General features: G+C 51.5%; 1 protein-coding gene across 1 annotated transcript; it reads left to right on the top strand.

The window, feature by feature from the left end:
• Positions 1 to 12,910: 12,910 nt before the first annotated feature.
• LOC146205436 (uncharacterized) lies at positions 12,911 to 14,828 on the top strand. The gene has a single exon (XM_084586918.1). The coding sequence runs from the start codon at positions 13,318 to 13,320 to the stop codon at positions 14,662 to 14,664; it is 1,347 nt and encodes a 448-aa protein (XP_084443044.1). The 5' UTR covers positions 12,911 to 13,317; the 3' UTR covers positions 14,665 to 14,828.
• The last annotated feature ends 269 nt before the right edge of the window (positions 14,829 to 15,097 follow it).

Genomic DNA, 15,097 nt, shown 5'->3' with positions numbered 1-15,097 from the left:
ACCGATCGCTCTGTCCACGCGGTGCAGTCGCTGACACAGCGACACAGCATGGAAAACTCCATTACAGCACGGCAGAAAAAGCTATGTACGGAATTCTAATACACATGCATGCTTTCCTCTCGGTCAGGAATGCAGGGATTGTAGCAGGCCGATTTTTGTCTTCCAATGAAATAACTTTTTTTTTTTGTAACGATATTCATTGTCCTTTTACTTGTACTTTCAAGCCCTGTGCCACAAAATTAAGTTAGGATGGGGGAAGGTAACAGGGGCTAGCCAGTCGCTCCACCATTTGTTCGGAACAGGACGGCGTGTTATGAATGCAAGATATGTCAGAACGTGCACGAATAAGTAAATAAAAAAAATGTAACGGTTAAGAATGTTACTAGTCTCGATTGAGCAGCGGCAGAGCGTGCAAGGAAACTGAGTGGAAGGAAAAAAAAGGAACGAGAGGGAGGAAAAAATAATGAATGAAAGAAAAAAACAAATGCAAAGAAAAAATCGCAAAACTAGGCGCAAGACATATAGTGAATACGCAACTAAAACGCTCCATTCCTATTTATTACTCTCTGTATTGTACTGGTGCTCATGCAAGCTATCGTAGGCTGGGAAATACACGACAGCTTAAATAAAATTGATGTAATGATCAACTGCAGACACGTACTAGCGCACAGGAACAGGGACATACACGACAGCTTAAATAAAATTGATGTAATGATCAACTGCAGACACGTACTAGCGCACAGGAACAGGGACGAGAAAGATGTAGACAACACGAGCGCTAACTTTCAACTGAACGTTTATTGACACAATTGCACGTTAAATACAACCTGCATCATGACGTCGCCCGATATAAAGGCCGACATCACGTGGCCGCGCAAAATTCTTGGCCATCAAAGAAACACGTGGTCTGCTGACACAGGATGCACCCGCTTTTTTAATCAGATGGACTCGGTTACTTCCCCGACATCGTTGCTCATATGTTTAGCTAATATCTTGCAGGCGTTAAAAAACCGTTGCACTCTTTTTCATTCTTTTCAGCGCAATCATGGCAATGATGCATAACGACACCCCTGTAGTTGCTACATTCGTCCTGTGCTCCAGTAATCTCTCACTGACACACCGGCCAGTTTGGCGGATGTACCTCGAGCCGCATGATATACACCACCCCGGACGAACAAGCTACAAAGTGGTCTCAATGTTTAATTGTGCACTGCTGTTTTGCCTTTAGAAAAGGGCTGGTCGTTTTGACAAGTTTTCCCAGCTTCTCGGGCGCCGATAGCACCACTATTGGAATGAACCTTGGGAATTTCGTGCGTCAGTCCCAAAGGATTAAAACACTCGCCAAAAAGCTCTAAAAGCTGGCTTAACAGTAGTCGGAAAATCCTCGCATCCTTGTAAAACAAAACAAAATCATCAACGTATCTAAAAATACACATTTTTAAAAACACCGAGTCGGTCAGACACGACTCTGTCACAATGGACTAAAACAACATCACTAAGAACGGGAGCAATACATGAGCCGATACAGACCCCTTGCTTTTTTTTTATAAAGACCTGGTCATTCAAATCTATGTAAGTTGACTTTATTAAAATGAAAGCAATTCGAGAAAACTTTCGGTCGATACACCTGCTGCATTTTGAAAAGCTATTGGTCCAACGCAATCAGTGCAATCTTCCACATAACTGAGGAGTTTATCTCGTGGCAAGGAGTAATATAAACCCTTTATGTCAAATAAGCAGGCCAAAGGACCTTTGCGCGACTGCTGGGCGCCCACGGCGGTCCTAGTAGACGCTCATCACTTTTGTCGGACATGCCAATTGGCACCGTGCACATGCCTATGAGTCGCCCCTAACTTTTTTGTTTTTTTCACGAGTTTAGAAAGACTGGTAACGCAGGGGAAAGAAGTGTGTTCTGTTTAGGAAAGAACGCTTCGCGGAAAATATGGACGCTGCAAACCCGAAGATGATGGTCAGCTCACTGCTCGTCGGACGGGTCACGGCAGCGATCCTTAGCGCTGCTTCGCTTCGTAAAGCTTATTTGTCAACGTGGAAAATGTTTTATCAGGCGAGTGAAAATGTGTGCAACCCATCAACTGCAGCCTAATAGAAGAAGGGCGAAAGCGACCCACGCACAGCCACGGCCGGACTCGAGACCCGCCAGCGCCCATGCATTCGTCACGTGACTCTGCGCCGCCGCCTGGAGGAGGAGAAGGGGAGGAGAAGTAAAGGAAAAGAAAGGAGGAGGGCCGGAGCGGCGAGGAGAAATAAGGAACTCCACCTAGGAAGCGGGCGTGCGGGCCACGGATGGGCGTCTTTGACTGCGCCGTGACCGTACTTGCTTCCCACCATCCCGCGGTCCAATTCACGCAAACCTATCGTCATGCCATCACGTAATCTATCGCATTTCGTAGGTCCTGTACGATAACTATTCTTGTCAATGTATTGTTCGTCGTACTTGACTTTATGTACATGTGTCAACTTCGATTTCGGTACTGCTACGACAAATACGACAATTAGGCAAGATGGGGCTGTATCTGGAGACGGCATTGCTGACGCACGGGCTGAATAGTTTCGAACATTTGTCCAAAGTACCCAAGATATATACGGAACAAGCCCGGCTTTGCTGACCTATTCCGGAGGAAAAAGCACCGGCCTAATTGGCCCTGCATAATGTTTTTTTTTTTTCAAGTGCGTCGACGAAAGGACGCGATATTGCTTAGAAATGTAAATGGGACCCCTGCGACGCGGTTCTGTATTCCGGAGGCTCTTCTGATGCGTCTATTTCCAACAGTAAATAAAGGAATTTCGAGTCTAGCGCCGCACGCCATGCTCGCAGGTCGGCCGGCCTAGTTGGCGTTGCATAATGTTTTTCTTTAAGGTGCGTCCACGAACGATCTTGATAATGCTTGGCAATGTAAATCAGACCCCTGCGACGAGGTTCTGTATGCCGGGGACTCTTCTGATGCGTCTGTTTCCGGCAGTAAATAGAAGAACTTAGAGTCCAGCGCCGCACGCTATGCTCGCAGTTAGGCCGGCCTAGTTGATGTTGCATTATGTTTTTTTCAGCAGTAAATAGAGGAATTCGAGTCCAGCGACGCGCACATGCGCGCAAGTCGGCCGGTGTAGTTGCCGTTGCATAATGTTTTTATTTAAGGTGCGTCCACGAAGGAACTTGATGTTGTTTGGGAATGTAAATGGAACCCCTGCGACGTGGTTCTGTATGCCGGAGGCTCTTCTGATGCGTGTCTGTTTCCAGCAGAAAATAGAGGAATTTTCGATCGGCGCAGCCACACCAAGCGCACGCCCCTGAGCTTGGAAACGAGCCCTGCTGCATTCATACAGCTGGAGGGAGAGCCTTGAGAGGAGGAGACCGCGCATCCATACCGCTGGACGTCCATCGGCGCAGCAACACCAAGCGCACGCCGCTGAGCTTGTAAACGAGCCCGGACAGCTGGAGAGAGAGCCATGAGAGGAGGAGACCGCGCATCCATCGGCGCGCAACCACCACCATTTTACGTGACCCCAAACTCAGCGCACGCCGCATCCGGCTGGACATCCATCGGCGCAAGCACCGCAGCCACCACCAAGCGCACGCCGCTGAGCTTGCAAACGAACCCCGACAGCTGGAGAGAGAGCCATGAGAGGAGGAGACCGCGCATCCATCGGCGCGCAACCACCTCCATTTTACGTGACCCCAAACTCAGCGCACGCCGCATCCGGCTGGACATCCATCGGCGCAAGCACCGCAGCCACCACCAAGCGCACGCCGGTGAGCTTGCAAACGAGCCCGGACAGCTGGAGAGAGAGCCATGAGAGGAGGAGACCGCGCATCCATCGGCGCGCAACCACCACCATTTTACGTGACCCCAAACTCAGCGCACGCCGCATCCGGCTGGACATCCATCGGCGCAAGCACCGCAGCCACCACCAAGCGCACGCCGCTGAGCTTGCAAACGAGCCCGGACAGCTGGAGAGAGAGCCATGAGAGGAGGAGACCGCGCATCCATCGGCGCGCAACCACCTCCATTTTACGTGACCCCAAACTCAGCGCACGCCGCATCCGACTGGACATCCATCGGCGCAAGCACCGCAGCCACCACCAAGCGCACGCCGCTGAGCTTGTAAACGAGCTCGGACAGCTGGAGAGAGAGCCATGAGAGGAGGAGACCGCGCATCCATCGGCGCGCAACCACCACCATTTTACGTGACCCCAAACTCAGCGCACGCCGCATCCGGCTGGACATCCATCGGCGCAAGCACCGCAGCCACCACCAAGCGCACGCCGCTGAGCTTGCAAACGAGCCCGGACAGCTGGAGAGAGAGCCATGAGAGGAGGAGACCGCGCATCCATCGGCGCGCAACCACCTCCATTTTACGTGACCCCAAACTCAGCGCACGCCGCATCCGACTGGACATCCATCGGCGCAAGCACCGCAGCCACCACCAAGCGCACGCCGCTGAGCTTGTAAACGAGCTCGGACAGCTGGAGAGAGAGCCATGAGAGGAGGAGACCGCGCATCCATCGGCGCGCAACCACCACCATTTTACGTGACCCCAAACTCAGCGCACACCGCATCCGGCTGGACATCCATCGGCGCAAGCACCGCAGCCACCACCAAGCGCACGCCGCTGAGCTTGCGAACGAGCCCGGACAGCTGGAGAGAGAGCCATGAGAGGAGGAGACCGCGCATCCATCGGCGCGCAACCACCTCCATTTTACGTGACCCCAAACTCAGCGCACGCCGCATCCGGCTGGACATCCATCGGCGCAAGCACCGCAGCCACCACCAAGCGCACGCCGCTGAGCTTGCAAACGAACCCGGACCCCGGACAGCTGGAGAGAGAGCCATGAGAGGTAAAACCCCTCAATAAACTAAAAGTAGCGCCAACATGTGAAGTTGGCCGCCCGCCTCCTCTCCGGCGCTCTCCTTGGTCGTTCGACCCTCTCATTAGCCGAGCGCCGTCACGTGCTCGCGCGCTCTTTTCTTTTTGCTGGGCGTGCAGCTTCCTCCTTTCCAGCGGTGCAGGCGGCGCGCGCGCGGCACATATCGCTGTGTGTTTTGCTGCCACGCGGACTGCTGCTAGCTAAATTATTCTCCGCAGGCTAGCAAATTTTTTTTTCAAGCATGTTACACACTTTGGCTGATAGATGCACGGAGGTGAAGGCGAGTTCAACCAACGCAGACATCGCGTAAGAATGATGTCACACACTGACAGTTGAAAGCGGAACCGTTTCAGCGCAAAATATAAAAAACAACAACTGCTACCATGCTTCTGAGGTTTAACGGTAGCTTACAATTCAGTCACACCTGCTAAGAAAATCACACGGACTGCAGCTTCCGCCGCCTGGTTAAATTTTTTTCAAGCATGTTGCGCACTTTTATCAACGGCTGTCGGACTCAAGGAGGTGAAGGCGAGTTAAACCGACGCCGAAATCGTGCACGTATGGTGACACACCATGACAGCTGAAAACGGCACCGTCTCAGCGCAAAATATTAAAAAAAATAACTGCTGCCACCCTTTCCAAGTTTACCGGTAGCTCACAAGTCAGTCAAAGGTGCAAAGACACCAGACAGACTGCGCTTCCGCCGCCTAGTTAATTCTGATCTGCAGCTTAAGTTGAAAATACATGGAAGACAACTGCTGCCACACTTCTCAAGTTTACCGGCAGCTCGCAAACCAGTCAACACTGCAAAGAAACCATACACAGACTTGCTAAATTGTTCCTGTCCGCCACCTAGTTACAAATTTTTTAAAGCATGCCGCTGAGTTTGGCCAAGGGTAACGAATTACGGACACACTGAGATGACGGCGAGTTGAATCAACGCCGAAATCGCGTACATGTGGCGTAAGACACTCACAGCTGAAACTATTTTGGCGGGAAATCCCTGTCAACATTCGGTAATTATGTTTCACCAGTGAGCAATATTTGAACCTGAACACATTGCGACAAAATGCAAGCTGAAATGCTCTGGAGGAGGAGGTAAACTTTATTTAAAGAAGAGGTCGTAGGCGCGGGGTGGGTTGACGTTCCCGTCCCCGCGGTGGGCTCCTCTTCTAGGCCGGACGCCAAGTGGCCGACCGACGATGTCGATCGGCGACCTCTTCAGCCCGCTCCGTGACTCGGAGTTGAACCTCCGGGTCGGAGCTGAGCAGCGCGGCCTCCCACTGAGATTAGGTAGAGAGCTGCAGACTCTGTGATGGCTTGTCTTGATTACATGAGTATAGGATGTGTGGTGTGTCTGCCTTTTGATGTCCACAGAAAGAACAGACAGGGCTGAACTGCTCTGGGAACCATATGGAGTACATGTACGGATTAAAGAAAGTGTCTGTTTGAAGCTGCCGTCAGGTGACTTGTTGTGTTTTACTTAGAGATCGATGTGGTTCTGGGAAGATTTGTCTTTCTTTCTTGAAGTGGGTAGTAATTTCTTTGTAGGTTGTCATCCGCTCCCTGGCCGACCTGAGCTCAGGGCAGCGCACCTCCCGGTTAACTACGAATCCTCGGGCAAATTGGTGCGCTGCCTCGTTCCCAGGATGGTCCGAATGGGCAGGGACCCAGATCACTGTGATAAGGCGGGTATGGGAAATTTTTTGTAAGATTTTAATGGTTGCGGAGTGGGCCCTTCCTTTTGCAAAATTTCGAATTGCGGTTTTAGAGTCGCTAAGGATGTATTTGGCAGTGGTGGAGGTAATGGCTAAAGCTATGGCAGCCTCTTCGGCCTCCTCCGGAAATTTTGTTTTATTGATTGTCGCCGATGCGAGGGGAGAACCTCGATGATCGACAACTGCCAGGGAGAAGGCATCTCTGTCCGCATGTTCTGCCACGTCCACGTGCGCCGTGTCTTTCTGTACTGAAAATCTTTCGTGTAATTTTTGTGCCCTAGCCCTTCTTCTGTCCGTATCGTATTCTGAATGCATGTTTTTAGGCAGAGGACGGACTATTAATTGCTCGCGCACATGTCTTGGAATCGGCAAAGTGTGGGCCCGGGTCCCTTCATATTGTATTCCTGCTTTTTTTAGGATGAAACGTCCCGTTTCAGTGCTTGATAATCGTTCGTATTGTGCGGTGAGGTGTGCTTCCATCATTTCCGCTAAGGTGTTATGAATTCCTAACTTTAGTAGTGTTTCATTTGGGGTATTGCGAGGGAGGTAAGCGCAATTTTATAGGACTGCCTAATTAGTGAATCCAGGTCGTCTCTTTCTCTAACTGTGAGGGTGACGTATGGTTTAGAGTAGATAACTCTACTAAGAACGAAGGCTTCTACTAGTTTCCTGGTCTCAGCTTCTTTAACTCCTCCACGCCTATTCGCGATTCGTCTGAGGAGGAGGGAAATTTGGTTGACGGTGTTTTTCAGTTTCTTAATTAGTGTGTCGTTTTTTTTGGTTTGACTGTATGAGCATTCCCAAGATTCTTAGTGTTTCCACTTCTTGGATGGCTGCACCTTCCGCGTAGATTTTGATCGCAGGCGCTTTATTCTTTCTTTGACGCTTTGGGTGTAGAATGAGTAATTCAGATTTCTGGGGGGAACACGCGAGTCCCGCGACTTGCGCCTCCTCTACGACTACGTCTACCGCTTGTTGTAGCGTATCTTGTATCGTGTCAATACTCCCCTTGGTGGTCCAAAGGGTGATATCGTCCGCGTACAAAGAGTGTTCTAGGTCTGGGATTCTTGCGAGTTCGTGTGCCATTTTGATTAGGGTTATATTGAATAAAAAGGGGGAGAGGACCGATCCTGGCGGAGTTCCTCTATCTCCTAAAGTGAAGGTGTCGGATTTGACAGTGCCAATTTGAATTTTAGCCGTCCTATCGGAGAGGAAGTCCTTGATGTAGTTAAACGTTCTTGCGCCTACATTCAGCAGTGAAAGAGATTCTAGGATTGCTTTGTGTTTAACATTATCAAAGGCTTTGGTTAAATCTAGGGCTAGGATTGCCCTGGTACTCCTTTCTTGCTCATGAGATAGGACTTCGTTTTCTAGTCTTAGCATCGTATCTTGTGTTGATAAATGTGGTCTAAAGCCGACCATAGTGTTTGGATATAAATTCTATTTTTGCATGTGGGACTGGAGTCTGTCTAGTATGACGTGCTTTATCAGTTTTCCTATGCAAGAAGTAAGCGAAATAGGTCTGAGGTTTTCGAGCGCGAGCTTTTTGCCAGGTTTTGGGATGAATTTAACGATGGCATGTTTCCAAGACGCTGGGAGTTTTCCCTCCCTCCAACACTCGTTCGCAAAGTCCGCGAGGGCTGTGATAGAAGCGTCGTCTAGATTTCTGAGTGTCTTATTGTTAATGCCGTCCTCTCCTGGGGCGGATGTTGTACGTACCTTAAAGAGGGCTGCTCTTATTTCCGCCATTGTTATGTCAGCATCCAGGATGGTGTTAGGCTCTCCGTTATAATTGGGCAGGGACTTCGTCTCACGGGTTGTGCAGAAGTATTTCTGCTGTAGCCTGTCTATAATATCTTGATCCGTGCCTGGGTCTATGTTTAAAATTTTGGTGATTTCCTTTTGAGTGGTAGCTTTGTTGGATTCCGGATCAAGGAGATGCCGCAGAAGATTCCACGTCTCCCTCGTGTCCAGATTGCCATTCACATTTTCACAGATATGGTTCCACTGCTGTCTCGCTAGTTCTGCGGTGTGGTGTTGAATTTCTTTCGTGAGTGTGACGATCCTGTTTCTAAGCTTTTTGTTATATTTTTGCTTAAGCCATCTTTTTTCTAGGCTCTGCCTTGCCTCCCACATGTGCGTAAGTCGGCTGTCAACCGTATTTACGCCTAAGTCATTTACTAATTCCTTAGTGGCCTTTTCCACATCCGATAGGAGGGTCTGTGTCCAGTGTTCTAAGTCTATGATTGGTTCGTTATTTTGGTCGCGGATAGTCCTAAGTTTGTCCCAGTCGGTGATTTTGTTTCTTCTGGGTTGGGGTTTGAGATTGGCAATGGTGATTTTAGACATTATGATATAATGGTCACTTCCCAGATTTTGTCTGGTGTTGCTCCAGCTTAAGTCTGGGAGATTTTTGCCCATCGTTAGGTCCGGGCACGTGTCCCTGGTCACGCTGTTGCCTATCCTAGTAGGTTGCATGGGGTCCGTGTATTGGGTGAGCCCTCTTTGCTGGATAAAATCCATTAGGGCCGTTCCTTTCCTGGATATGGTTGCGTGTCCCCATTGCACGTGTTGAGCGTTGAAGTCACCCACAATTAGGGTTGGGTTTTGGCCTGCGATTTGGAGGGTTTTGAGTATAGCGGCTTTCGCTGGTCCAGCCGGTGCCCTGGGGTGGCTGTATGCATTTAGTACGAACAGAGAAGAGGAGTTTCTTCTGCTAGGCAGAATTTCAATTAATATACAATCGAGCTCTACGTTTTCAATCTCGTGGTTAACCACGGTAAGATTTCTATGTACCAACGTAGTGGTTAAAGGCTGTTCTTTGATGTGACATGGCAGAACCGCCCGGTACCCTGGCAGTTTTAGTCGAGACATTCTGGGTTCTTGAATCGCTATAACGTCAGGTTTTTCGGATTGCGATTGAACGCGTAACTGCAGATTTGTTTTTTTTGTTGCGCACAGACCCGCAGTTCCACTGCCAAATTGTTACGGTTTTAGGATTGACCATTTTGCTGGGATAGATCGATTGGCGCCCCTTGAGCTGAAGGGGGAAGCCCGTGTAAAATTTTCTGTAAAACGGTGTCAATTACTCCGAACTTGTGATTTACATCCTGTATGTGTTGTTCGAGTCTTTGTGTTAAATTACCAACTCTTTGGGTTAGACTATCGAGTTTCTGGCTGTGCTCCTCCACTTTTTGTTCGAGTTTTGGGACTCTATCCTCCACTGAGGTATTTCTTACGTCAGCTGCTACTGCTCGTTTTTTGCGAGGTGTTTCTTCCTTGCTAACTACGCTTACTGGGGTTTCGACTGAGGTGGTCACAGTAGTTTCCATTTCTGTGACTTCCGGCAATGGGAGTGGTTTCGGAGGTGGGGCCTTAGATATGGCGGGTGCTTTTAGTTTACTATTTTCCTCCTCCAAGTGTTTGATTCGATCCGTGAGAATTTGAATGTGGTGAAGTGCCTGATCTAGTTTAGACTGTAATGTCTGCAGCTCCATCCCCTTCCCATGAGAGGCCACTCCTGCCCAGCTCACCTGTTTCGGCCCGGGGCTCTGAGTCCGGCTGCTAGTGCTGGCGCCTCCTCCATTGCTGCGCCAGCGCTTTTACCGGCGCGCGCGCCCGCCGCGCGCTGATCGAGACGGCCGTGACCGGCGCCTGCTCCGGAGAGCGCGCGCTAGTCGCGCACCCCGTAGATGGAGCCACGGTCGAAATGCGAGAGGAGGGGCGGCGCCGCCGGAGGAGGAGAGAGGAGATGGCGCTACATTTAGTTTATTGAGGGGCTTTAATGAGAGGAGGAGACCGCGCCTCCATCGGCGCGCAACCACCACCATTTTACGTGACCCCAAACTTAGCGCACGCCGCATCCGGCTGGACATCCGTCGGCGCAAGCACCGCAGCCACCACCAAGCGCACGCCGCTGAGCTTGCCAACGAGCCCGGACAGCTGGAGAGAGAGCCATGAGAGGAGGAGACCGCGCATCCATCGGCGCGCACCACCACCATTTTACGTGACCCCAAACTCTATGCACGCCGCATAGTTGGAGGGAAAGTCATCCGGCTGGACATCCATCGGCGCAGGCACCACCAGACCCATGAGAGGAGACCACGCATCCATCGGCGGCGCGGAACCACCACCATTATTATGTGACCCTCAGCTCAGCGCAGGTAGGAGCTGGAGGGAAAGCCATTCCCCCCCCCCCGCTGGAGGAAGAGCCATGAAAGGGGGACAGGAGAGTGAAAAAATAGAAAGGGAAAAGGAAAGAGAGAGGAGCTAAGCTTGCAGTAGCAGACCACAGCCCAATTGTCTAAGTCCTTAGTCAAAGGTACCACAGCAAGTCTAATAATAATGACTGCTTCACCCCATAATGCCAAACCTTACGTATACACAAGTGCAGAGATGGGCACGCTTGTCTAAAGCACTTGACCAACGTACGGCAAAGCAAATGTACTGAAATTTTAATGCAACTGTTCTGATAAGGAAAATGTGCTCACATCTGAACGATTATATGTCTTACTTGCAGCGCTCATGTAAAAGTTTTAGTTTTAAAGTTCAGTCCCTTTCTTTTACAGGCCCCGCCGGGGTGGAACAGTGGTTACAGCGCTCGACTAGTTCCAAGGATGCGGGATCGAATCACAGCCTCTGCGGCCGCTTTTCTTGGAGGCGAGAGGCACTTATGTGCTGTCCGATGACAGTGCACATTAAACAACCCCAGGCCGTTGAAATCTCCTAAGTCCTCCACTATGGCGTCTCTCATTGCCTGAGTCGCTCTGCGACGTTAAACTCCACAAACCAAACCAAATAAAACCTTTCTTGCACAAAGCTCAGTTCAAGTGCTCTATATATGCATGTTCACAACTGTAGAGTTTACACATTTAAAGGTACCAAAGAATGGCAACTTACAAGGTCTTCTAAGTGCAAATCAGCTCCTTGTCTAATAAGTTCTTCTACAATGGGGAGCTGTCCCTACTGGGCAGCTATCATGAGCAGTGTTTGGCCATTCTGCAAACAGGAAAAAGTTAAAAAGATAACACCAGCCACAATAATATACAATTAGACAGTACACAATGCATGGTCTACAAGCAAGGTAAAGCAAACACTGAAAAAGTTTCAAACTTTCCCACCTCGTCTTTCTCATCAGGACATCACGACCTTGGAATTAAGAGACCTCGCAAGAGAATGCAGGTCTCCAGCATGAATAACAGCAACAGCACTTGCAAACGCAGACGATATGTTGTCTAGCCTGAAAAGCAAATGCAAAGTATGTTAACAGTGACCTGAAAGTAAACTTTGGAACAGAGGGCAACCTCTGAAAGATCAGCTCTGGTCCATAGCTCAGTCATTCGTTAGGAAAACAAAGCGCAACTGAATGCGAGGTACTTCCGCACGTGTATGCGACGTATAAGTGCTCTGAATAGCTATGCAAAGGATCCAGGTGGTCGTATTTTTAGGACAGTAAAAAGTATTACAATCATTATAAAGTACATGCATTGAGTCCACGCCGAACGACCAGGACAAACGTATGGTACCCAATGTTCAGCAATTACACTAACATTCGTGTATAGATTCATTATTATATCTCTCTCTTGTTTAGAAAAATATATAGTGAGTAGTTCCAATCATAAATTTTTATACGGCAACGTTCCTGTAAGACCTTTCTGAAAGAACACTTTGACGGTCACACGACCCGCATAATACGTTCATTGCACAGAAACGACATGGCACGTATCTACTACAGGAGCGCTTGGCATGGCATGTAGTACATACTACAGGAGCAGAAGTGTTTGCAGAAGGGAAACGCTGTACAACATAAATGTGTGAATCGGTCACATCTGAAACTTACTGCAGCACTTAAAAGCAACAAGTTGAATCCAGCACAGCTGTCGGTACACATGAAGCTTGTCTAGTCGTTGATCATTGCACTGGTTGCTGGCTATCACACACTGAAACTAAGTAATGTATAACGTGTGGGGATTCATAATCCCCTGCCCCCATTATAAAGGGCCGCGCGTAGTTACCACGCGTGATTACGTGCGCTCTTGGGGAGGACCGCGAGGAGAGGGCACATTGGCCACCCTCCCATCTTCCCAGGCTCCCGCGGCGACACCGCACGGGTTTCCTTCTTTCCTACCGGATACCCAGGAAACCTCCTCTCCCCGAGCCGAGGTGAGATGCGCGTCTGTCGCAACTCCCTCGGCGTCTTTTGACGGTTGGGCGTGCACGCGCACGGTTCAGCATTCCCGTCGGGAGACCGCCGCCTTCACCCTCTGCTCCCGGTCCAGCGCGCACTGACTACCGCGGGCCGTGAGCACGAAGCCGCACGCAGGTGAGCAGTACCTCTCCCTCCTCGTGCGTGCTTCTCCCTTAGGTGGTTCTTTTTCACCCCCGTACGCGGCTTTCGCTCGCTACACGGCGGTTGTTCTTTAGTGTGTTTTCCTTTGCCGTGTACTCGAGCATAATAAACTGTTCGAGTACGAACTCGGTGTCTGTCCCCTCTGGCTCGAACCCGCCGCAGTAGCGACTTCTCGCACCGCGGGTTGGGGGTCACAGCTCTGTCTGCTAGGGCTGCACGTCGGGGCTAGAAGGCGACTGTAGCGTCTAGTCCCCTCGTGGCGCATTCTTGCGGGAGTAACACCCCCATATCTTGGCGCCCGAACGTGGGGCCAGAGGTGTGACAAACCGAGTGTCTGTGCATCGGGTTTTCGACACAGACAGGCCATGGAAGCGAGCATGCCTGACTTTCAGTCGCTGCTAATGCTTTCCGATATGGCTTCCCAACGGCAACCTGTTGGCGCGGCTGTATCTGCTACAGCCGGTCCAATCACAGAGGCTGACGCTAGCGACGCTAGCCCCAGTGACCTCATATCGTTTGAGCCGAGCTGTGCTTCTCCCGACACACTCACTCAGACGCGCGGCGACGCAGGGCACTTTTCGCCAAGCGCTATGCCGCGAGGTATGGAGTGCACGGAGCGGCCGCTACCCTGTACATCCCAGCCGGTCGTTCAGCCAGATTTCTCTGGCCAGACCAATCCCCAAGAGGCTATGCTGCGCGACGCTTTGCGCCTCATAGAAAGCCTCACGGGTGTCGTGCAGACGACTCTGCACACATCCGCGCCAGCTGCGAGACCGAGGTTAGAGGTGGTTTTGCCCAGTTATAGCGGTTATCATGATCGTGTCAGTGCCAACGAGTACCTGGACCGCATGCTGACTTACCAGCAGGCGACAGGGCTACCCGATGGCGAGATTCTGAGACGCGTTGTGCCAGTCTCACTGACCGATCAGGCTGCCCGCTGGTTCCGCCTCACTGGCCACCGGTCAAGCACGCTGGATGAGTTCCGAACGCGGTTTCGCGAGGAATTCTTGCCCGCAGATTACCAACGGCGTCTGCGGCGCGAGCTGGAGCTACGTACTCAGCATCCGGACGAGTCCTTGCTCGAGTACGTGAGGGCGATGGACGAGTTGTATCGTCTCGCATACCCCTCGGCTCCGAACGGTGAGAAGGTAGAGCGTGTTACGCGACAAGCTCACCCTACCTTCGCAGCCTACCTGCGAGGAGCTCAGTTCAGAGATTTGGACGAGCTCGCCTCGGCAGCCAAGCGCATACAGGCGGACATTCTCGCTTCGCGCACCTATCGGCCACCCCCGCCGGCGTCGCACGCACTTGAGCCGCGATGCGCCTGGAACGGAGGCACTTTTCGACCTCGTTCCCGGGGAGCCGAATTGGTTGCATTGAGTGACGGACAAACGAGAAACGGTTGGGACCTGTCTGACCGAGCTCTCGACCCGTACACTTATGCCATGCGTACAGCACACGCTACGCCCGGCCAAGACACGCAGAATCGTGGTCGGCATCCCGACACGAGGACGCAAGCGCAACGTGCACCTGCAACGGTAAACCCTGCAGAGAGGTACGGTCAATCGGCGCGCGGCGACAACAGCCCCGCCCGACAACGGCCGACTGCCCTCTGCTACCGGTGCAACCACCCAGGGCACTACGCCAGGGAATGCAGGCGCCCCGCTGCCCGAGAGTACGCGCTTTCGGGAAACGAGCGGAGCCGCCGCTGAGCACGACTGCACAGCCGGCGGCGTCAACAGCGGTGCTCAGTGAGTCACACGAACTCCTGGCCCCGTTGGCTTGTCGTTTTGGTCCCCCCAGCGACACGCCAGTGCCACTTATTGAGCTTACTGTCGTCCGGCGTAAGTTCATGGCTTTGCTAGACACAGGAGCGTCCGCTTCGTTGTTTGGCGACGAGGTATGCGAACATCTCCGTCGGAGTGGGATCCGACTGCGAGAGAGCAACCTCGCCTTCCGACTAGCCAGCGGCACGGCGCACGCGAGCGGTGCCGCGCGGCTTGTGGTGCGATGGGAGAAACGAGTCAGGCGCCAGCGCCTCACCCACCTCCCCGGCCTGTCGGTCCCAATCATTCTTGGTAGAGACTTCCTCGCTAAGACGGGCATTGTTATTGACGTCTGCAACGGAGGATACAGGGAGCGAGC

The sequence above is a fragment of the Amblyomma maculatum genome, chromosome 1, assembly GCF_055883805.1.
Source record: "Amblyomma maculatum isolate TAMU_Amacu chromosome 1, ASM5588380v1, whole genome shotgun sequence".
Lineage (NCBI taxonomy): Eukaryota > Metazoa > Arthropoda > Arachnida > Ixodida > Ixodidae > Amblyomma > Amblyomma maculatum.
This window is presented reverse-complemented; position numbering and strand designations above follow the sequence as displayed.